The sequence below is a fragment of the Opisthocomus hoazin genome, chromosome 2 (assembly GCF_030867145.1).
Source record: "Opisthocomus hoazin isolate bOpiHoa1 chromosome 2, bOpiHoa1.hap1, whole genome shotgun sequence".
NCBI lineage: Eukaryota > Metazoa > Chordata > Aves > Opisthocomiformes > Opisthocomidae > Opisthocomus > Opisthocomus hoazin.
Window position 1 is genome coordinate 105202371 of NC_134415.1, and position 23103 is coordinate 105225473.

The 23103-nt window shown below is 40.2% G+C and overlaps 1 protein-coding gene across 2 annotated transcripts in view; it reads right to left on the reverse strand.

Moving 5' to 3' along the window:
* AGPAT5 (1-acylglycerol-3-phosphate O-acyltransferase 5) overlaps window positions 1–23103 on the reverse strand; it is a 60622-nt gene that overhangs the window by 31601 nt on the left and 5918 nt on the right. For both annotated transcript variants that reach the window (XM_075414705.1, XM_075414704.1), the window contains exons 2-4: window positions 12017–12086; window positions 11688–11803; window positions 5950–6039 (exon numbers count right to left, since the gene is read on the reverse strand). In XM_075414705.1, the coding sequence (XP_075270820.1) occupies window positions 5950–6039; window positions 11688–11803; window positions 12017–12086 (276 nt within the window). The remainder of the gene's footprint in view (window positions 1–5949; window positions 6040–11687; window positions 11804–12016; window positions 12087–23103) is intronic.

A 23103-nucleotide genomic window follows, 5' to 3' on the forward strand; every position in this document is an offset into this window, starting at 1 on the left:
CAATAACTGAAAAAGATATTGTATGAGAAAGCATATCTGGTATAATTTGAACAAAATACAAAAGGTGATGTGAGGAAAGCAGGCAAGGACATCCAGAATCTACAAAGAAGTTGTCAGGGATTTGCAAATTAGTAACTATATGAAAAATAATTCCATTAAGCCTTACAGCATTTGTATTAATGTGTCTGTCCCCTCCAGGTTTTCACTGTTTGACTGGCACTGCTTCACAAACAAAGATTTATTCTGTGACTGAATGAATGCAAAAACAAAACACACAGTAACCAGCTAAATATTTGCCATACTGGGTTAAATCCCACATCTCAGAATGCAGATTTCCTCCTCCTGATGCATGATAAAAAGAAACAAGTTACATTTTTCAGTTATCAAACCGAATAGTTTGCTGCTCAGAAGAGTTCACTTTATAAAATAAGCAGAATGAATATATCAATTATCGGCTGGATATGTTGTTACATTGAGAAATGTGTTTATCTTGTTACGGCTTACATGAAAAAAATATTAACACAAAAGTGTCCTTCCAACCATGTGACAGTCTCTGCTCTCACAAGAAGATGTAAGATTGCAATTTGTTAACAATCAGCCAGATTTTGTGTAATTTTAAACAAAATCACATCATTGCAACTGAGTTTTGCCAGCAAAAGGCCCAACAAGGAACCATGTGAGTGTATAGCTCAATGACAGTTTGAGAAGCAAAATAATTTCCAGAGAGAAATAAGAAAATTTATTAGTTCAAGATCTCCACTAAGACGACACAGGTGCAACAGCATTTCAGTCTAGCATCAGAGTTTTAACCCGGTCTAATATTGCTGCGCTGCATGTGGAAAGAAGGGTGGACCAACTGTGACCAGCCAGACAGAAAAAAGAGCTGCTTAAGGCAGGCAGGTGGAAGTCATAAGGTGAGCAAGAAACATCACGCAGTCCACTGTCCCTACACAGAATCAAGCATACCAGATCACTAATCCAGTTCTACTGTGAATGTAGAGGCAAAGAGGCAGCCTTATTTTTACTGTCTGTGTTCCACCTTCAATTTACTTTTCATTAAAAAAACAAAAAAGGAAAAAAAGAACCACCACATGCCATGTGGCAGTAAAACAACTACAGGCCTTGCCATGCTCACGAGAACAGAAGACTGGTTTTGCCTTCCTACGTGTCTTCAGTTTCTTAATAGGAACAGGGATGGCTCCAGGCAAACTGAACATTAATCATTTGGATTCTTTTGTTTAAACTGTATGTGGAGAGAAACTGTAAATAACAAAGTGACCCTTAACACAGATTCCCGTTCGTCTCCTCTCTATTGGCATATAATTCTTTCCTTAGCAGCTGAAAGGCAAGCTTTTCTCTAACACTACATTAAAGAAAGAGCTCCACCAACTTCGCACAGAATGACCAAGCACTAACAGCTGCTCGCTCAACTGTGGAAAAAGCCCACCCTGAGCTGTATCATCCAGTGCATAAATTTTAATAAAAATTCCAGAGCAGTAATCATTTTCGCATGAAGCTGATGAGTTCAGGGTGTGCTTGCTTTACTGATTAAAATGTCTTCATTTAAAAGCAATATGGTTGCTTGTGAATGTCACGCTAAGTTGCAGAACTGCAAAGTTTCTTCATGAATAACGCAGTAAGGACACAGGTTATCATGTTCTTCTCCCAGTAGTACTTGTAGGTTAAAGGGCATTTATATCATCTATGTTTAAGTTCTCATATAAAGGCGATTATAGAAAACTTAGTCTTCCCTCAAGTGACAGCTGAATGGTCTGTGTCTTTTACCCCAGCAAATGCAAACATTTGTTTCACTAAATAGACTTTTGACAGCTTTGATTTTGTAAAACTTAAATGTTGCTCCCTATATGGTTTGACTGAAAGACATTTAAAACAGAATGCATTTCTGCAGCAGGTGCACTTAATTTCTCTTCTATACTGCTACTCTAGGCAGTAACGATGAAAATGGCAACAACTGCCTGGTAAGCATGTCCAGGCTCTGTGCTCATTTCCAACACCACCAAACTTTCAGATAGCCAAATTACACCAAAAAAACAGTGTACCTAAGTGATCCCAAATTCATTTGGCATTAGCTTAGATAGGTTAGGTATAGGTTTTCAATCCATGCACAACTGAAGAGGGAGAAGAAAGACGATTCCATAAAAAAGGCCTTCTGGATTTACTTCATTTATTAATCAGATGCAGACATCCACCATGGAAGCAGAACCCCTGGCAGATGGACCTTTAAAGAAAAGCTTTATGCTTAAACCTCCCCTTACCCTCCAACGGGACTAAAATCACACACTGGCCTGTCCAGTCAATTTATGGCACTGAAGCAACACCGAAGATCATTTGGAGGTTTCCAGAGATGCAGAATTAGATGAGTTTCTAGGCACATGGTCAAAAAGAATCACATTTCTATGAAGCAGACTAATTTAATGCAGAATTAAATCCAGATTCTTATCACAATCAAAACCTTATTGTTACAACAAACCTCTGCATTTTAGGGGGTGCAGAGGGAAGCCAGAAAGCCAGAACTGACCAGAAGCTGCCTTTCTGGCTAGCAAGAAATCATAGAATCATAGGATGGTTTGGGTTGGAAGGGACCTTAAAGATCATCTGGTTCCAACCCCCCTGCCATGGGCAGGGACACCTTCCACTAGACCAGGTTGCTCAAAGTCCCATCCAGCCTGGCCTTGAACACTGCCAGGGAGGGGCCAGCCACAACTTCGCTGGGACAACCTGTTCCAGTGCCTCACCAGCCTCATAGTAAAGAATTTCTTCCTTATATCTAGTCTAAATCTGCCCTCTTTCACCTTGAAGACATTACCCCTTGTCCTATCCCTACAGGCCCTTGTAAAAAGTCCCTCTCCAGCTTTCTTGCAGGCCCCCTTGAGGTACTGGAAGGCTGCTCTAAGGTCTCTCCACAGCCTGCTCTTCTCCAGGCTGAACAGCCCCAACTCTCTCAGGCTTTCCTCATGGGAAAGCTATTCCATCCCTCTGATCATTTTTGTGGCCCTCCTCTAGACCCACTCCAACAGGTCCATGTCTCTTTTGTGCTGAGGGCTCCAGAGCTGAACGCAGGACTCCAGGTGGGATCTCACCAGAGCAGAGCAGAGGGGCAGAATCACCTCCCTTGACCTGCTGGCCACGCTTCTCTTGATGCAGCCCAGGATACGATTGGCTTTCTGGGCTGCAAGCGCACACTGCCCAGCCACGTTGAGCTTCTTGTCTACCAGCACCCCCAAGTCCTTCTCTTTAGGGCTGCTCTCAAGCCATTCTTTGCCCAGCCTGTATTTGTGCTTGGGATTGCCCTGACAAATGTGCAGGGCCTTGCACTTGTTTTTGTTGAACTTCACGAGGTTCGCACAGGCCCAGCTCTCAAGTCTGTCCAGGTCCCTCTGCACAGCATCTCTTCCCTCCAGCACGTTGACTGCACCACACAGCTTGGTGTCATCTGCAAACTTGCTGAGGGCGCAGTCAACGAACGGAGAATGGCTTAGCAATTTCATCTGCCAGTTCCCTCAGGACCTCTCATGAGGTCCTATGGACTTGTGCACCTTCAGGTTTCTTAGATGATCTCAAACCTGACTTTCTCCTACAGTGTGCGGTTCTTCACTCTCCCAGTGCCTCCTGCAACTTGCGCAGTGTGGCTGGAGCAATTGCCAGTGAAGACTGAGGCAAAAGAGTCCTTGAGTACCTCAGCCTTCTCTGTATCCCAGATAACCAGGTCTCCTGTTTCCTTCCAGAGAGAGTCCACATTTTCCCTAGTCTTCTTTTTATCACTGACATACCTATAGAAGCTTTTCTTGTTGCCCTTGACGTCCCTGACCATATTTAATTCTGTCAGGGCTTCAGCTTTCCTAACCTAATCCATGCCTGCTCATACAATTTCTCTGTATTCCTGTCAGGCTACCTATCCTTGCTTTCACCTTCTGTAGGCTTCCTTTTTGTGTCTGAGTTTGTCCAGGAGCTCCTTGTTCACCCATGCAGGCCTCCTGGCGATTCTGCCTGACTACTTCTTTGCCAGGGTGCATCGCTCCTGAGCTTGGAGGAGATGATCCCTGAATATTAGCGGGCTTTCTTGTGTCCCTCTTCCCTCCAGGGCTTTATCCTATGGTACTCTACCAAGCAGGTGCCTGAAGAGGCCAAAACCTGCTCTCCTGAAGTCCACAGTAGTGAGCTTACTGTGTATCCGCCTCGCTGCCCTAAGGATCTTGAACTCCACCAATTCATGGTCACTACAGCCAAGGCTGCACTTGAGCTTCACTTTCACCATCAGCCCCTCCTTGCTGATGAGAACAAGGTCCAGCATAGCACCTCTCCTCATTGGCTGCTCTATCACTTGGAGAAGGAATTTATCATCAGTGCATTCCAGGAATCTCCTGGATTGCTTATGCCCTGCTGTGTTGTCCCTCCAACAAATACTGGGGTGCTTGAAGTCCCCCACAAGGACCAGGGCCTACAGAGGGCCTCCTCCGCCCGGTCTTCCTGTTTGGGTGGGCCATAAAGGTCCATGGACCCATGGAGGAAAACACCCTGCTAGGGTATTTCATCCAGACTAACTTCAGCAAAGCCAACCAGCACTCTGCAGGGAGAGCAATCACTTACGAGGACGACTACAAATATGTTTCATACATACTGCAATTTATCTTCACTTATTCCACTATACTGCAAATTTTATAGGAAGTAGAATCTTTGCCGTTCACATACAGAAAATAACCTGATGCAATGCAGCCTTTTCAAATCCCAGGACCCTCCCTGGTAATGTGGACACAAGTTACCACTATTGAATATGGCCATCTTCTCCATGTGGACATCATCAGATTACACATTGGACAGGAAAAGTTTAGTTGTTGTAATGTATTTCTGGCCCTCATAACTTACATGCTAAAAACTGGAAATAGATCCACTTTCTTCTCTTAATTAAAAACAAAAAGAACCCTGTTCATGTTAATCTTAGCTCAAGACAAAATGAGTTTGAGCATTGTCTTGAACAGGGACTTTTTACTCACTTAATCCTCTTAGTAAGCCTAAGGCCAGTTTACTTTTTCAACACAGACATACGCACAAACATAAACACACTATGTACAAAAAAAAAAAAATACTATTTATGAAGGTCAAAACAACCTACACACACCTTTTACACGAGCCTCAGCTTATAAAAGGTTTGCCACTTAGTATCTGGAGTGGCAAGTCCCGATTACATCATTTTAAATCAAATGAAACTGTAACTGTTCTATATCAAGGCTTGCTGAGTTGGTTTTCTTAAGTCTAGCCAAAAAGGCACAAAACATTTTAATGCACAGCAAGTAATGGAAGCAAAGCACAGTGATTCTAACCACGGAGCCACAAACCATACAGGGAGTCATGAGAAAAGTCACTTGGCACTAACAACCATTCTTCAAATATAATATTATCAAGAGTTCGGGTTTTCTTGTTTTTTTTCCCCTCCAGGCGTAGCAGACAGAGTTACTAAGATGTCACTGCCATTAAAAATGATTGATCATTGGGATGACTAATTAAGATTTGGTAAGAATTGTTCCTGAGATTCAGAAGATCAAACAATTGCTGTTCTACAAAAATACTAGCCTCTGACAAGAATACAGTAGCCAAAATGTTGTATTTTGAAACACAGGGAACACTGACAGTCGTTTCTCAAGGAAGGTGCTACAGTTTATGTTCCAAGATCTAGTTCAGATCCCCCCTGCCCTCTACAGACAGAATCATGAAGTTTGTATCATTCACAAAGGACTAGGCAAATTTTCCTAAGTTTAGTTAGAGGTGTGACTCTAATCACAGTAAGTAACTGTAAAAATAGAGAAGGAAAACAAATCCGTGATTACCGTCTTGCAGTTTGTAGGTATCAGACATGGCTCATTACTCCACGAAGCCTTTGCCATTAAAAAAGTCAAAGCAATGAGATGGAGGGGAAGGAAGGTATAATCTTACCGGAGTCTCAGCTTTCATCTGGGCCTGCAACTTCTCTCTCATTTCTTTTTCATTGAATTTGGCACTTCTTTTTACATAGACTCCTCCATGCTAACAGTGGGGAAAAAAGAGAAAAGTATTAAATATTTAAGTAATTTAATGTAGAATAGTTGATAGAGGAACAAACAAGACAACAGTGACAAGTCACTTTGATGACTCACATGGCAAATTGCCCACAAGACGTTTTCTCCTAGTACGAAAGCACCCAAAACTAATTTTACATTTGCATGTACCTAAGTTCACAAAATCTGTTTAAAGATCAGATTTAAAAAAATAAAAAAACAATTATAAGACATCTGAAGTGTCTTGTTTAAAGGTATTAAATAATTAACTGGAATATGGCATTGGAACTGACCCCAGGGATCTACCTATTCCTGACAACATTAACAAGCAGCTTAACTCGTGTATCAAGGGAAAAATCACGTAACTGAACTTACTCACATACAAGTACTTACAGGTCAATGTTTTCAATTTTACATGCCCGCTCTGAAATAATGACTAACGCAAATACTGGAATTACAAGTATTGTACCTATACATACAAAATTTTTGAGTAGCACAAAAGTAACTATCGTAGGTCTTGAAAACGCCTATGCACTTTATTTGAGAATCAAACTTTAAATAAACAAGTCACATACTGAGATAATAATTGAATAAGTAACACAATCTTTAAAAGGTAAAGGATTTTATAAAAGTATTTTTACTGAAAATCATTATAAAAAGTTAGACTATTTCCTGGAAAACACCGTTTTTATAACTTAATCCACCCAATTTATCACAAAAACTTCAGTAAAAGGACTACTGCACAGTACACACAAAGAGAGAGAGTTGTAGAGAAATAAAATTTGCCCCATCATTTCTCTCTACCATCCCTTTGTTTTATTTACAGCATGGCTACAAGAGCATGTTTGTTTACATGCTCCAAAATGAACTATTGATACCATGAATACTGGGGAGGGGCAGGGGGAAGCAGCTTCCAAATAGCAAAATTTCATTTTTAAGGTACACTGTTTTCATAGGTTTTCTAACCAATTCCCTAACTTTGTAATACTCTTTTCTGCCCACCCTGACTGTTGGCATTAGGATTTGTCAGATAATTTCTGTCCATTTACAGTTTTACGCACCCTTAACAGAAAGGTGACAGTAAGATTAAAACTACTAAAAGCTGAACCTCATTCATATGCCTTCTCTCAGCAAAAGATACAGTGCGTTGTAGGAACAGAGGTGGTGGTGTGTGTGCAGGGAGCTATTATTTTATTAGCATGGCATGGACAGGAAGAAAGTTTGCGGGGTTAGGAGGAAGCAGGCAGAAGAGGCGGTTATGCAAAGTGCTTTCAACCTTTGCTTTTCATAGTGTGGAGAGATGGCCACGCAGTTGCTTAGCTAGTGGTATTTGACATGGTTTTTAAGTTGTTCTCCAAAAGCTGCAGTGAAAAGGAACAGAAAGTCAATGGTGTATTAACTCTACATTAAATATTCTGTCTTAGCGTTATTGTCTGTGGTTCCCGTCCAAGGTGAAGTAGCCAGCTGCAACACTCAGCTGTGCCGCTGTGGCTGGCAGGGGACCAAACCCAAGAATGGAATCCCTCAGTCCGCCGAGCTTGGCCTTTAGCAGGCTGGAGCATCGTATCAGCACCACCCCACAAACAATTTACCAGTACCGGATAGATAATGGCATGAACAGAAAAATGTTCCATCAGCTGTGCAGCAGAGTGCCACACGTTATCTACACACTCCACATGTAAGATCGTTCTTAAGATCTGACACCACTGAAGGGAAGTAGTTTTCTTCTGTACAGTGACACTCACTACAACAACTGCTTCCAGGAAGGGCAAACTCAGTTTGGTATGAGAAATAATACATCTGCTATACAAGACTTCCATGTATTTGGTAAGTCATCATTCTGTGTGAACTCAGTTAGGTCAAGCTCTGATAAATGAGAGAAGGCTGGAATCAAAGTCTTCCCTTATTTATCAAATTACCAACCAGCTGCAGTAAACTGGGAAAATACTGAACCACCTTTTCCTTGTTTAATTTGTGAACCTGGAGAAATGAAGTTACTGTTGTACAGTTTGCTTAGGGACACCACAACACCAAAGATAGGCTTGGTGTCCCCACCTCAGACTTTTTAATGCTCAGAAATAGATTTGTACTTCTCAAGCAAATATGAGTCACTTAACATAAGGAAAGACAAATTACATATTGTAAGATCATCATTTGCTGCATACAACCCAACTACATAAATACGTCAGGTCTCCTATGGCACAGGGCCACAGAGCTGAAGAGAGGCAAGATGCCATAGTAGCTAAGTATTTGGCTAAAATTCAGTAACAACCAAAAGTGTGCACAAGCCAATGCCAAATAACAGAAAAGACAAAGAAATACTTCCTACGTTAAAAAGACAATCAAATTCTGGGATATCAAAAATATTTATCAGAATTACATCCCAGCCTCACCAGATGGCATAAGATGAATAGCTGCTAGCTGTATTTTGGTGCAGAAAGATAGGGAAAAAAAAAATTCAGATCCATCCAAAAATAATACAGCCAGTTTTATGAAAAGAAATAGCTCTACCTAATAAATCAAACCTGGAACATAACAGGTTAATTTAAGTGGTTCTTTTCTTTTCTTGCAATTAGATAGCTGCCTCCAAAGAAGAATGCTAGTTATGCAATTGTATATAGCTCATATTCCCCAATTTGTATTGCATTTCCTTTTCAGTAAGAGATCAAATATATGAAGGCTTTTCAAAACAGATTTCTGGAAGTACTGGTTTTAAGGTTATAATTTTTTTCCGCTGTACTTTAAAAGCCCCTCTCTGGGTCAACAATGGATTATGTTTACAAATATACTTCCTTTGTGCCTGAATTTCGCTCTCCTGGACATCCAGACCACGTTTATTTCCAAACAGGATGTTTACCTGAGGTAGGGAATATGAATTCCGTGAGCATGGCGTAATTACGTGGCTCTGGAAACTTTTAGTGGAGTGTAAGTGACATCACTGACAGAACATCAACAGGAAGGACAGGAAGTGTTTTATGTTTTTGCACTGTTTGGTGTGATAAAAACAATAAAAATACTTACTAGCTTGCACTGCAGTCCTGCTGCATCCCGTCTCAGTCATTTAAACACACATGCATCACCACTGTTAGTAAGCTGCCTTTCATTTGTGTCACTGAACTAAATACATATATACATATAAATATATGTAATCACCTCCCACTAAATCCTGCAGTAGTTTTATATTTTGAGGTATCCAAAGCTGAACAGATTTTATTTACTATATATGTTTTGATTAAAAACGTAGGCTACATTCAGATTAAATTCCACAGGAACCTTCTTTTAACAGTCAATATACCAGTCAGGAAACTGAGTGCTGGAGATTCCAGATAGCAATAGTAATTTTCCAAAATCTTGAAAAAAATAATTTTTGGACAGCTAGTGATAGCGGGTGCAATATATATACTACCTGTATTTTAATTAAAGCAGACTTAAATCACCAGCAGTGTAATGACTACAGGCAAGGACAAAGAGCAAAATATTTCCATGCAGCAGACTGGTCCCTTTAGTGGAAGAAAAATGTAAAGAATCAGAACCATTAGTGGGGACAAGCATTAAACAAGAGAAAAGTCCATTTTCTCCCAAAGGATACCCTCCGTGAGGTTTGACAGGCTGTGACAGTTCATACTTATCTAGGGGACTGGGACAGCAAATCCACCAATAAAAAGAAATTGTGAACAGTTTTCTTACTTTCGCTGCAGCACATTCTTTTCTAAACAATTCTTGTCTAGCAATTTTGGAAGAAAGGATGGCAACCACCCATGCTCCAGCCTAGATTTATAGCCTACTTGCTGTCTAAGACACTCATGCAGAAGACAACAAACATTTTCAACCATCAAGCTGAAAACATCGAACCCGGATCTCCCAGTATCTCGGGGGACACTCTAACCTCTTACACACTGAACAGACAGTAGGAACCTCAACCACCACCTGCGCTCTAAGATAAAGTGGTGAGACTGTTCATACCCTAGAGATAGGCGTGACATGATCCAAGACTCTGAACCTCTTTTCAAATTAGGCACCTACGTCCAACCCAGAAGAGTGTGAAAGGCCGCCGTTCAAGGTGCTTCCTATTCTTCAGCATACTCATTAGGTTCTGCGTGGGTCTGTACCTCCCTTCACCCAATGACCTCTAAACCCAGTCCAACTTACATTAGCTTCTTGGAGGCAAAGTTTCAGAGTCATCTGCCACAGAACGGCTATCCTGCTTCCTCCTGTCTTCCCATCCACGGCCGTATACTCCAAACTTGCCCCCTTTTGCTGCTTCTAGCAAACAACTGATCCGATTTGACTCACGGAGGCAAGAGTGCAAGCAGTGAGAGAGGAATGTGCAGCCAAGGATGAGGAACAGAGTAAAGCCTCCTATTTGGACATACATCCCTAGCTGCCTACTCTTCATGCATTCCTTTACAAAACTATATATATTTCAAATCGTACAAGTTGCAGTATTTCGCTCAATATTCCCCATCCTCTTGGACAGGGCTGATGGTCATTTCAATCAAACTGTCTAATTCTACTAGCAGTGTTTTTCTAAGTGTTTTTTTGCTTTCCTTTGCCTGCGTGGGGGCAGGGGGGGTAGAAAGCAGATTAATGTTCAGGAAACAGGTGAAGATCAAAGACAAGAAGCCAAAGGAGAAAAATCTTATTGAACAGGTACTTTGGAACAGTTGCCCAAAACTTAATCCACTTCCATTCTAACAATGAAGCAGCCATCTAAATCCTGAGATAAATACTGTGAAGCCATTTCTGATCACCTAGCAAAACATACCACTACTTCCAAAAACATCCCCCTCTACATTTAATTTCATTTGTATATAGCATCAGTCCTGCTTTCAAAAAAAAGCAAAGAACAGACATGACTAACACAGAGAGGACTTTTGGGAGGTAAATGCCATCTATACTGTTCTCCACCGTTTTAGATTAAAGATCACATCCGCTCAGTGTGTCGGCTGTACAGTGACCATGGCACACTGTTTCTTCAGTACTCGTGTAATTTTGAGTCACATCAGGTTGAGCTCTCCAACTGAAAGGAACCAGAGGAGCATTATGCAGGAAGAGGAGAAAGTAAAAGGTACTAATAGGAATACTGTTAGACTGAGGTTTTTGCTTAACTGAAGTCCAAAGCAAAACCATCAACACCTTCACAGAGCTTGGATCTGCTTTTCCTCCACACTATACTAAGGTCCAATTTTCCTCTTTTGCATTGTGCTAAAACCATACAATTGAAAAATAAGTAAGTACACCACAGCAATTTAAATTTACTCCCAATTTGTAGTATGATTTAAAAACTCCCATACATAGGAAAAACGTGTGTTTACATCTACTGCTAAAAGGGTTTTTGGACTGTAAAAAGAACAAAGTTCTAGAATATTCTGAAATGCTTCTAACAGACCCTACAGTTTTATTTCTAGTAATAAACACCCCTTAGAAAACATATTTTTAGAAAAGTAAAGTGATTCTTTAGTAAATGTCTCTCAACTAAGATACACAGCTGGTTTCCCTCAATGTAGTTAGACATTTTCATGTTCAAATAAACAAGTGCCAGCTCCAAACTACATCTCAGCACATACAATAAATGGAAGGAAAGTACATCTTACGTATTTGACCCACACACAGCAAGGGAAAAGTGAACAGGCTTACCTGTGAAAAATACCACCCGTACAGCGGAAGCCATTTTAACCCATCTTTCAAGACATATCGGACATGCCCGAGAGCATTCTGCCTAATTGCCAGCATGTCCGCAATAATCCAATCAACTGCAAAGAGAAAAGCCCCACATGGTTAGTTTAACTAGTTTTTAATTGACACTGATGAAACAAAAAGCGCACGTTGTACAAGTAAGTATCACTACAGGTTTCTGAACTAGAAGTTCTGGCTTGTTTGGGGAAGGCTGGAAAGAGACACAGTAAACAGACAAGTACATTTTTGAAATCTATAAAAGTGCCAAGACAAACAAAAAGAATACAAACCTGTACACTGATGATTTGATAAATATATTACATTTTCTTTATGTTTTGGCAAATCCCCATAGATTATTACCTAAAAAAAACAAAGAAATATAGTATTATTTTATTATTTATTTTCATTGTATTAGGCAGTGATAAGCCAATGCAGTAATTGGCTATTTACTAGGAAAACTGCCAGCAAGTTAGCACCATTAACAGAAAAACACCCCACCACCACATCAGTAGCCATTATGCATACAACTGACTTATCAACAAAGCGATGAATAATAATTAATGAGGGCTTAAGAAAGCTGTTCTGTTCTTGTGGCTCAGCCTTGAACTGGATACACAGAAGTTGACCTATACCCACAAGATCCCTACATTGATATAATTACCGGCAAAGAGGAACCATAGACACGTACAAACCCACCATTTAACTTTATACCTCTAAAGAACAAGATATGCTTCAGCCAGAGACTCGTTATCATTCTGTCTAAAATGCTACATTTTCCTCCATCAGATCAAGAACAAAATATCAATCATTTGCCATGATTTTAAACATCAAAAAAGAACAAAAAACCATGAGGTTGATGGGTGTCTTTACATTGGTCTTCAGCTTCCAATCAGCAGGTTTCATCTTTTTTTTTTTTCCTCTGTTACATTAAAAACACCTTCAACCTTGTAGTTTCCCCCCTTGAAAGATAACTGCCTGCTAGTGAAATAACCTTCGGAGAGCAGGACTACAAAGCCAGATGCTGAAGCTGTAATCCAAGTCAGCTTTTAAAACGGATCAATTAAATTATTTTATTTCAAATATAAAATGAGAATTAATTAAAACATTTCAATTCTGAACTGAATAATCCGTGCAGCAATTTAATTATCTTTAATATTTTCATTACCTAATGAAGCAGAGTTTTTCCAACCAGTACATTCTAGGTAGCATTCCCCTCCTGCTCTGCTAATACCAATTGCTGTCCTCCTTGTTTCCAGAACTTAGCTGCGTTAAACATACTCTTCTTCAAAGTGACTCCATTCGCCAAAAACCAAAGCACTACTTGGAAGGTTTACCCACTTATCATCATCACTTCCCTAGCCTGGATCATTCGGGAATTTTATCAGGAATATCTAACTAACATTCAGATCTCGATTAATATCATTTAGTATGCCAAGTCTCGTATTAGAGACCTCCCCTACAACAGGCCTCTACAAGTAACTCTGGAAAATCTGCCCACCTCTCAGTTAAACTGCGACACCAGATAGGTAACGCCTTGTACTGTAACACCAGGCAAACCCCACATAAAGCTGTACGTTTTACTTTCATGCTGTTCATTTTTCTTCAAAAATGCAACTTAATCCAATTGTTGATCAAATTTTGTTTTCAAGGCAAAAAATCAAATATTGGCAAACCAAGATACTCCACAAATATGTGAACAAGAGATCATCCAGCATACAGTGAAGAGAACATTACTTCTTTGAATTAGTTTTTCTCCAAAAAAAGGCATGCACAATAAATTTTAACTGAGTATTATTTGTAACAGATCAGCTGACAAGTATATTCTGAACAGTATCCAAGAAATTCAAACAAGATTTTGAAAAGCTGTAGGAGTAATTTTCTCATCAAAGTTCCAGGAGAATTTATAGCCTTACTGCTGAATACAATTTATTGCAAAGTAGCAGTCAGAGGGTCTGATCGTACAGTTCAGGTGCAAAAATGCCACTGAAATAAAAAATTATCTTCCTACTCTCACTTACAGAGTTAAAGCTTCATTTTTCAAGTACATATTTCCAGCAGTGTTAGGCACTAGGTCCACAAATACTGTTTTCTTTTATTTCAAGTTAAGACTCCACTATGCAGTTTCTGAGAAAGACTGGAAGGGAAAAGGCCCAATACAACAAATCACTAAACTAGAAGGTCCTGAATGCTGTCTGTGCTTTTTTAAAATGTAAGAAAATAAGAAGAAAACAACATCTGCCCTTGACACTGTAAGACCTGCCCCCCACAAGAAACAGGGTTTGAAATACGTAACTTCAACTTGTAAAAATTTCCACTTTAATGTACATAGTCAAAATCTCAGTGTAATCAGAGCCACAATTCAAAGCATTCACTTGTGACTATTGCATGAGTAAAAACAAATATAAAGGATCACTCCCTTGAAAAAGTATGTATGATTGTGACTGCCAAATGTAACAGTTAATCTGTACTATTTTTTATTTCAATAAGATTGGACCTAGTTCAGTTTGTAATCCCAGAGGAACACCCACTCATTGTTACTGTAAGCGATTTCTACGTACAACGTTAAGTCTTACCGTAACAGTTACACATGTTTACATGTAATGGACCAAAATTTTTTATTCATGCTAAAATAGCCATACTATTGTACAGAACAACAACAAAAAAATCTCTGTTTTCCTATTTACATTTAGTTGTCATTAAACACAAAAACTGGGATATTTTTTCAAAGCAAAGGCAGGAGTGAAAGAATTTGGAAACTCTATTTTATTTGCTCAGATGGCTCAGCCTAAGAGGATGCAACAGCTTTAACTGCAGCATCATTCACTTCAGCACTGCCTTCAGCATTTCAGTAATATCAAGAAAAGGCTTACACAGTTCATGAACGGCCATCAAACAGCTATCCACGTACTGGACATTCACGGCTAGGAACCGAGAGCTATAAACTTACGATGCAACTGTTATTACAACGAGGTAAGAATGGCAACTTCCAACCTGCATTCTCTTGAGGCTGCTTCAGATTTTACAGGAGACACCCACTCTGTGGGCAGCCACACAGCTCTCCTGAGAACAAAGCATCTGTTCTTTATTGTTGTGTTTCTGGAAATTATCACAGACCTTGCACAGCAGAGGGCTAACAGTTAAGAGCTTTGAATCCCTCTGAGACGATGTCTGAAGAAATCATCTGCTTGTCGGTAAGCAGGGGAAGAGTTCTCTCATGGCAAACCTTCAATTTCTGGCAATCTGATGCTTTTAGGCAAACCAGAGAGAGAACCTGATGTATATTATAGCTGCAGAAGGAAATGCTACAGTACTCTTCTCCATGGTCTCCAGAAAACCTCTGACTCTCTGCTGTTGCTAGTAGCTAACTCGGCAGAATTCCCCGCTGCAGACTGAGCCGTGACTGGCTCCCTCTTTGTCTGCTGGTGCAGAACAGATCTGGGCACCACGGTGAAGGCCAGCGCTCAAGTGATCGATCAGGGACAGCAATACAGAAACAAGTGTCCCCAGCACCAGGCTGTGCGCGTGCCCCTTTTGAAGCAACCCGAAGAGATTAGAGTAGCCAAGAGACTCCTAGTGCTCCCCAGAAGGCCAGTGCCGTTCCTGGGGTCTGCCCAGCACCAGAGGGTGGTCCTCCTCTCGGCAGGGCACTTGCAGGCCAGCAACAGACAAATGGTGCAGGTCATACCTGGGAGGAAATTCTCAGTTTCAGAAGCTAACAGACCTGGTGGTTCAGATATGCCACAGTATACAGGCATTCTGTCTATGGCTCAGCTTGAAAGGCTAAGAAGATCAATGTCCTGTCTGCCACGATGAAGCAAGTGAGGAACCTGTTCATTTGAATAGGTGCTGCTTTGTTAAAAAATAAGAAAAAAAAAAAAAAGGCAAAATGAAGCCAAGCAAAGAAAACAAGCTAAAAGGAAGAGTAACACAGCAAGCCAAAGTAAGCAGAGATTAGAGGAAAAATATTTAAAATGCAGATTCACAGTCTAACACTGCAAACATTACTTGTGTACAGAACATTAAAATGTCTGCTTTTAGCCATGTTTTCGTTGTTTCACAGCCCAGTTCACAATAATGGGTAATACAGTTACTGTTAATACGGGTCTTTCACATCTGTTTGCACAGCGGCGCTGTCAAATTCAATTCAGTGAGGTCTCAAATACAGGAAACTGGATGCTAACAGACCCCCTCCTGTGGCAAGGCTGGTCCCCACCTTCCCTGGATGCCACATGCCAAGCTGTTCACACGCTCGGCAGGCACGGGCACACCTCAGTTTGGTGGCCAGAGGAAGCTCTGATCCCTTGGCAGGAGGTTACAGCAAGCTCTCCTGACGGGAGAACTCACAAATTCAGCAACAGGCTGATCCAGGCATGCAAATGGGAGCTCCTGGGTGATCTGATGACACTGGTGTCAGCTGCCCTAGCAGCCTCAGCTTCTTCCAAGTGCAACATACTCAACTACGGCTGTGCTAACAGGGTAGATCATGTAGCTATGTAAAACAGTCCTGCACGGCAGCCACACCTGAATAACTCATAATTTGCATAAGGCTTCACTGCAGCTAGGTGGACACTCCCAGTTTAGAGTTTTACTTCAAGCTTATGAAATCTGCACATACCAAAGAAAATCAAACAGGTCATTTAATCACATCTTAGCTACGTCCGCTCAGTAAACAGGGCCGTGACAAAAATAATTTAAGAGGTAAAAGTAACCACAAGATCAGAAGACCTGCTTGCAAGTCAACTGGTGACCGTATCAAACTCCTAGCAAAGGCATTACCTTAATATGATAACTGGATGTGGCTGATAATAGGAGCAGTTCAGGAGCTGACATGCAAGCAGATCTGGCACTTCTGCTTCAGTGGCAGTTAGGCAACACAGTTGGTTATTGATAAAAACTCATCTCACCTGACGGCCTATCACATGTCTATCAGCACACTCATTCTTGGTTCCTCAGACTTCTTAACCCTCCTCCCTTCTCTATTCCGAGGAACCAGGTGTGAATTGCAGAATGATGCTCCGTTCTTTGCTGTTACTTCAACAAAACTGATGTGCACCAGGGCACTTTGCAGAGAAGATGGAGCATTCTGATCAGGAAAAATGTCACCATCAAGCACAGGGAATAGCAACTGGAAAGAAGGATAAAAGCAGTAGGATAATAGCAGGAGAAACCTCCTTGCCTCTCCTGGAGGATAAGAGGAGAAACAGAACATTCAATACACCAACACTTCACTTAAAAGCAACCATACAAGCTTCATATACTCAACTGTGCTATCTTCGCAATATGCACTTCTCTCCATTCTGCTATTCCTTCCTGACCACTTTTACAACTGGAACTGCACACTCTTTCACACAAGAGCGTCTTTGCTAGCAGGGCACTACTATGATATGAGTGCTTTTAAAAATAAATAGTATCCTAGGATGTATTTCTCAACTGTTTGTTAAAAAGTCTGGATATAGTTTTTGTGGCGAACGGGTGGAGCTTGCATCAACAAACCACCAAAAGCAACTACCAGATACGACTTCTGAAGTTAGCGCGTAACCCTGCGCAAGCTGACTCCCGCAGCATTGACGCAGGCATCTTATGCGAAGCTGTTCAGATTCTCTCTGAGTCTAAAAACCTGCCTGATGACACAACCAGTCCTTTGAACTCCTAGAGAAAGTACCTCAGATCACAGAATCTATTTACCCTGTTTGACAAGAAGTAGGCTCAAGACAGGATACAAATGGAGAACTTGTACTTGGTGCTGACAAATTTCTCAGGTTTTCAGATGTTCTACTGTAAGAATTTCAAATGTTTATTTTTCTTCATAGAAGACAGAGAAGCACTTTTATTTGCATTTAACAGATATGGGTTTCACTTGCCTACAGCACAAAGAATATGAATAGGACAGAAGAAAGGACTTACATGTTTTGATTTTTAGTTGCTTTTTCTCTAGATTTAAAAGTAAGTTTACCTTTAAGTATAATTTTCCCAAAAATACCTTTAGGTCACATCCACATTTTAGATAATGGTCATATTATTGCTACACCTCATAACCTCTTTAACTAAAGAGACTATCTGCTCGATACATAATTACACAAGTCTGAAGTCTGCTGCTCAGGCTCAGCATCAAACAATAAAATCACAATACAGTCCGTTTTATTGAAGCAGAGAGTTCACTCAAATATTCTGCAGCTATGTATTTTACTGGGGGGGGGGTCAGTGAAGAAAACCATTACCAAGAGACAGAGATCTGGGGAATATTGAGAAGATTCCTATATGTATTGCAATTTTTTAAAAAAAATCATTCGACTGAACCAGAAAGCAGAGAATTTCAAAAAATACAGCTACTGCCATTTTATTTCCTTCCTGTAAGAAGACTGTATTAGCAACATGTATGGATTATGCAGGACTGAATCATACCATGTGATGCTAAGTATGAAGTCTGTACATTTTTGCTTTCATACTAGCTTTTAGTCTTACGGTCTAAACTGACAAAGTGCTATACACATCAATGGTTATGCTTCACTCTATGGCACTAGCTACATGCATAGAAGAAGTCTAGTTCTGATGCTGAACATAAAAGCTTTACAGCTTCTCTTCTGAATTGCAGATAATTGACCCCTGAATTAAGGGAAAGCTCATTCTGGAAGAATCAGAATCAACAGAATCTTAAAGGAAATGCAGTTACCTTGTGAGCCAATGAAAACTTCTTAATAATTATAATAAAATTTGTAATACCTATGTAAAAATACAGCTTTGGAGTCATTTATTCTGTGCATATTTGACTACTGTTTTTTTAGGCCATAAGGAATTAGTTGCCTAATTTTCTAGAGTTTTATAACTAATTAAATAATTTTCACTGCAGGCAGGCAGTCTGAAGAAAAATCTTCATAGTTTCACTGCCATTAGCTTACTGAAGGAAATCAATTAAACAGCAATAACTACCACTCTCATTTTAGAGTAAAAGCTGGAAAAGGTTCACACAGAGAAAAGTTAAATAAAAAGTATATACTCAGAACATCTAGTTACAGGAGCAGGCTAAACGATGCAAACATTCCATGTTATTCTGAATACTCTTAACAGGATAACTTATTCTAAGAAAACCCATAACCACCACCTCCCATCCCCCCCAATTCCTGTAAAAGGAATGAGACACTTGTCAACAGATGAGAAATATCATGTGTTTAACTAAACTAGTTTTGTTTTCAATGCCCACCTGCCTGCAGCTTTCACAGATGCCACAGAGAGGACCGAGATGTGAAGGACTTAATCCTACAGCAGCACGACGCACCTTTCCTTAGTCTTCCCCAAAGCCTCAGGCGGTGATTTAGAGTCGGACACCACAAACCACTTTATTCATACCCGTCTAACATTACCTAGACAGCGATGTGTATAGTTTCACGACTTCTCATTCAGAGGGCGATTCGGGTGGCAACTATTGTTTAGAGAAGGGGCACGTGCTAGAGGACAGAATTTCTGGGAAAAACACGTAATAACCAGAACATCCCATCGGGGCCAAAAGGCTAATTTCAGAGAAAGTAAGTTGCCATAATACCAAGTATGTCGGGACAATTGCAGTTAGTTTATGCTTCTTTAAACAACAGCCCAGACCAGATTCCACAAAACGTCTCCAGTGGTTACCCATGGCACATCACCCTTTCAGCAGGAGCTCTTAGCTTCTGGGGGAGCTCAGTGCTACAGCAGCGGATTTGCAAAATCTGGGACACTGAGCCTGCCAGCCTTGAATTGCCACAGTCTAGCTCACTGAAAGCAGATGCAGATTTTAAATCCCACCCCACCCTAACGCGCTCCTCACTGCTGTTAGAAAGTACATCCACAGAGCGGGGATTCTCTCTTCTGAAAACAAACTGCTAAATCATCTTTTTCAAAGAGGTGCATCCTGTACGTTGAGTTTGTGTTCTAACTCATGAAGTTAGAGAGGTACCAAAATTTAGTCCCTTTCGGTTTCCATTTGTTTGTTTAAATAGAAAGAAAGAAGAGCTAAAACTTTTTTTGAGGTTCCCAGTCTTGTCAGCATATGTTAAATATATTTTGACAGTACTGTGTACATTCAGGAGCTTTGCTTCTGGATTCCAGTCAGGGCTATACATGAGTTGGGAACTTTGCTTTAAGCACACACATTAATACTTCATTCCTGCCTGGACTCCTTAGCCATCTGAGGAACCTTAAAAAAAAAAGAACAAAAAAAGACATCTGTATAACTTCTTGGTGACAGAAAAAAGCAGGACTTATGAACATAATTTTGAGATTTTGGCATCTAAATTCTGAAAAAAATCCTACTTTCAATGCCTAAACAATTTCCTGTATCTTTCTACAAATGATTTGCTTTTGATTACAGTGCAGTTCTATGGCATGGACCATGGAATGGCCCACAATTACAATTAGTGACCACTTGGGAAAGTCAAACTTTGAGCATCAAATAACTTTTTTATGAATAACCAGTAATTGCACTTCTTTCACAAATACTGCACGTATTTCAAATACATATAGAGCACATGTGAAAGGAGATTATTTATAAGCGGAGATTTCAACAGGAGGGTTTTTCTGAACATCTAGCATCTTGGTATTATGCAAAACCTGAACATGCCTTTCAGTACAAGAGTGGAAGGAAGTATTCCACCTGCTTCATTAGGAGAGAAATAGTCTCCCTTTTCAGCCTTTGGCACCTCTGAAGATTTCTTCCCGCAGATTTCTGTAATTTCCTTAAAAGAAAGGAAAAGTGACCCACATTTAATGCAGCTATTGTTTATTTTATTAGTCTTCTGTAGTGGGAAATACCTAATGTCTGTGTCCCATTCCGTCCACCCCCCGACCCCCCCCAAACTAGCAGCTACCGTGCCTTGGTACACTGAGCACATTCTGGAAACGCTATCCTTTGTGCACCTCGTACCAGCCAGAAGCAGGAAACTTTGTGGCAGTTTGCAGTGTTCCTCCAGCTAGAGCTCTTTATAACAACAGCCTTGCTTCTAAATGCAAAGGACTCCCAGGAGGAGTTGATTTTACCTTTAATTGTAATACTTGTACAGGCATTTGTATAAAGTACAGACAGAACTGGTGTGAAGTTACCAATGAGTCAACATGCATGGGAAAGGGGTTCATTAACAAACCTCTACATCCTCTGCTTGTGATTGTGCAGTAAGATTTTTGAAAGCTCTTCCACGTGTCATTTCCAGTAAGTATTTAGAAATTAAGCACTAGGACTTTCAAGGTGAGGCAAAGGAATCATTACACAGCGAATGAGAACATGCAGGGAGGTACCTGACCTAGCTGCAACTCATCGGGCTCCAGACCCGAACACCGCAAACTTGAATCTGCCTCAAAAAACAGCCACTGTTAAACTCACTCCAGTACCTGCACACCACCACAGCATGTGAATGAGCCAGTTCACCTGCAGCGTGCTCAGGACTGTGCACCACGTTTGCTTACGTGAAAAGAAACACGCATGTCCTCAGATTCCCAAGCAGCGTCAGAAAATAGGACGGGATAACTCCAAGTCAATCCATAAGCTCCAGGGGAAAAATTATCGCAACTACCACAATACAGTTCAAAATCATCCAAAATAATTATTTTTCTTCATATCCAGTTATGCCCTCAAGTACAGATTTGGACAAATCGTGGGTAGCTAATTTTACATTTAAAAAAAATCAAACTAGCATAAACTCTATAATTTCCTAGTCCCACACTGAGGAGCTAGTTATAACAGGCAAGATGACAAGTAATACGTGACAGAAATGAAATGAACAAAAGAAGAAAATAATTTCCCTGTTTTTTCATCCCAAATTGCTTCATAGCACAAATTCAAATTGACAGAACAAAATTAAAGAATATTTTTCCCCTGAGAAGATACGCTTCCTCATAATTGTAATGTCAAAATCCCTGACATCTGAGCCTACTTTATCTAACACAACTAAAACCGAGAAAAAAAGGTACCCTGTAAGCCTGAGGTAAATAGTTTGAAAGAATTGGAGTCAAATGTTTAACCAAGAATAGAATCTTCTCCTAGCAAGGACAGTGTCTGACGGTAGAGTACCAAGAGAAAAAACTTCTCAATTAACAATCATCCTTACATAAAGTATCGGGACATACTATGCAAGCAGAAGAAAAGGGCATGGAAGAGCACTGTAAAACTTCATGGCCCAGTATCTACCAAAACACACTTAAATGCAAAAACAGGAAAGTGTATAAAACTCACACACATTTAAACAACAACAAAAAAAGTTGAATTTTAAAAACTGTGATAAATACCATTTGTATCTTCAAATGCAACAAATTATGTAAAATCAGACAACTTATATTAAGAACTGAATATACTAAAAATCTTAAGGTATTCAAATTACAAACCCAGGAAAATTTAAAATCAAACCATGACACTGTAAAACTTACTGGCCAAGTAAAATACTTGGAATCAGAATTTGTAAGTACATTCAAACCTGCCCTTTGACTCCTTAGCTTTTCCTACCTGATAAATACTTGACTTTCTATAACTCTCATAAATATATTTGGTTAACTTTAAAATGAAAACTTACATATTAGTTTTAAATTGCAGACTGTATTAGATAAGGTTGATACAAAATTCAGGTTCCATTGCAACCTGCCAATAAGAAAACATATGCTAGGCAAATCTCCAAACAAAGCTTCTAATTGATGAGCCCAAACAGCTCTTTTGGTTCAGGTAGCTGACACTTGATTTCCAAAAATGGTAACAGACCTCAGATTTAACTTTTTTTATTTTATTTTTCATATAATGCGCAGGAGGTGGGAGATGATCAGGACCGGCACCAAATGTGGAATCTCCCCGTACCAAATTCCTTCCAGATTGCCCCAGAGCCAAATCTGCAGCACACCAGAACTCCAGCTGATATCCTAATGAACCAGAGTCATGAAGGATTTAATTTTCACCTTCAGAATGATAGCCAAAGGCAGACAGAACATAAATTAAGATGCATGCAAATACATCTTTTGCAATATCTAAAAAGGAAAGAGCATAAAGCTTACAGACCTAATGTATCTATTTTTGCTGCCTCACACCACAGTTGAGCGTAAGAGTCTAAAATTTGGCATCCACCTCAATCTGAAAGCTGCATCGCTCAGGCTTAGCAGCTTTCACTTAATTTCTGCTACAATCACACACAGGACTCTGGAGACAGCTGTGCATTGAAATCTCTAATGAGATGAGCCAAGGGTAAACTGTCCTCATGGAACCAGTATCACAGCAGAAAAATTTCACTGGGCTTCTTTCAAAAGTTTATCACACAAAAATGATTCACTTCACTGCATTCTCCAGTTTCTTTCCAATCTTTGCACCACGGCAATCCCCAAATTTCTATCACTCCTCCAAGACCCTTATTTCATTATTTCTGTCATCGCAAATAAG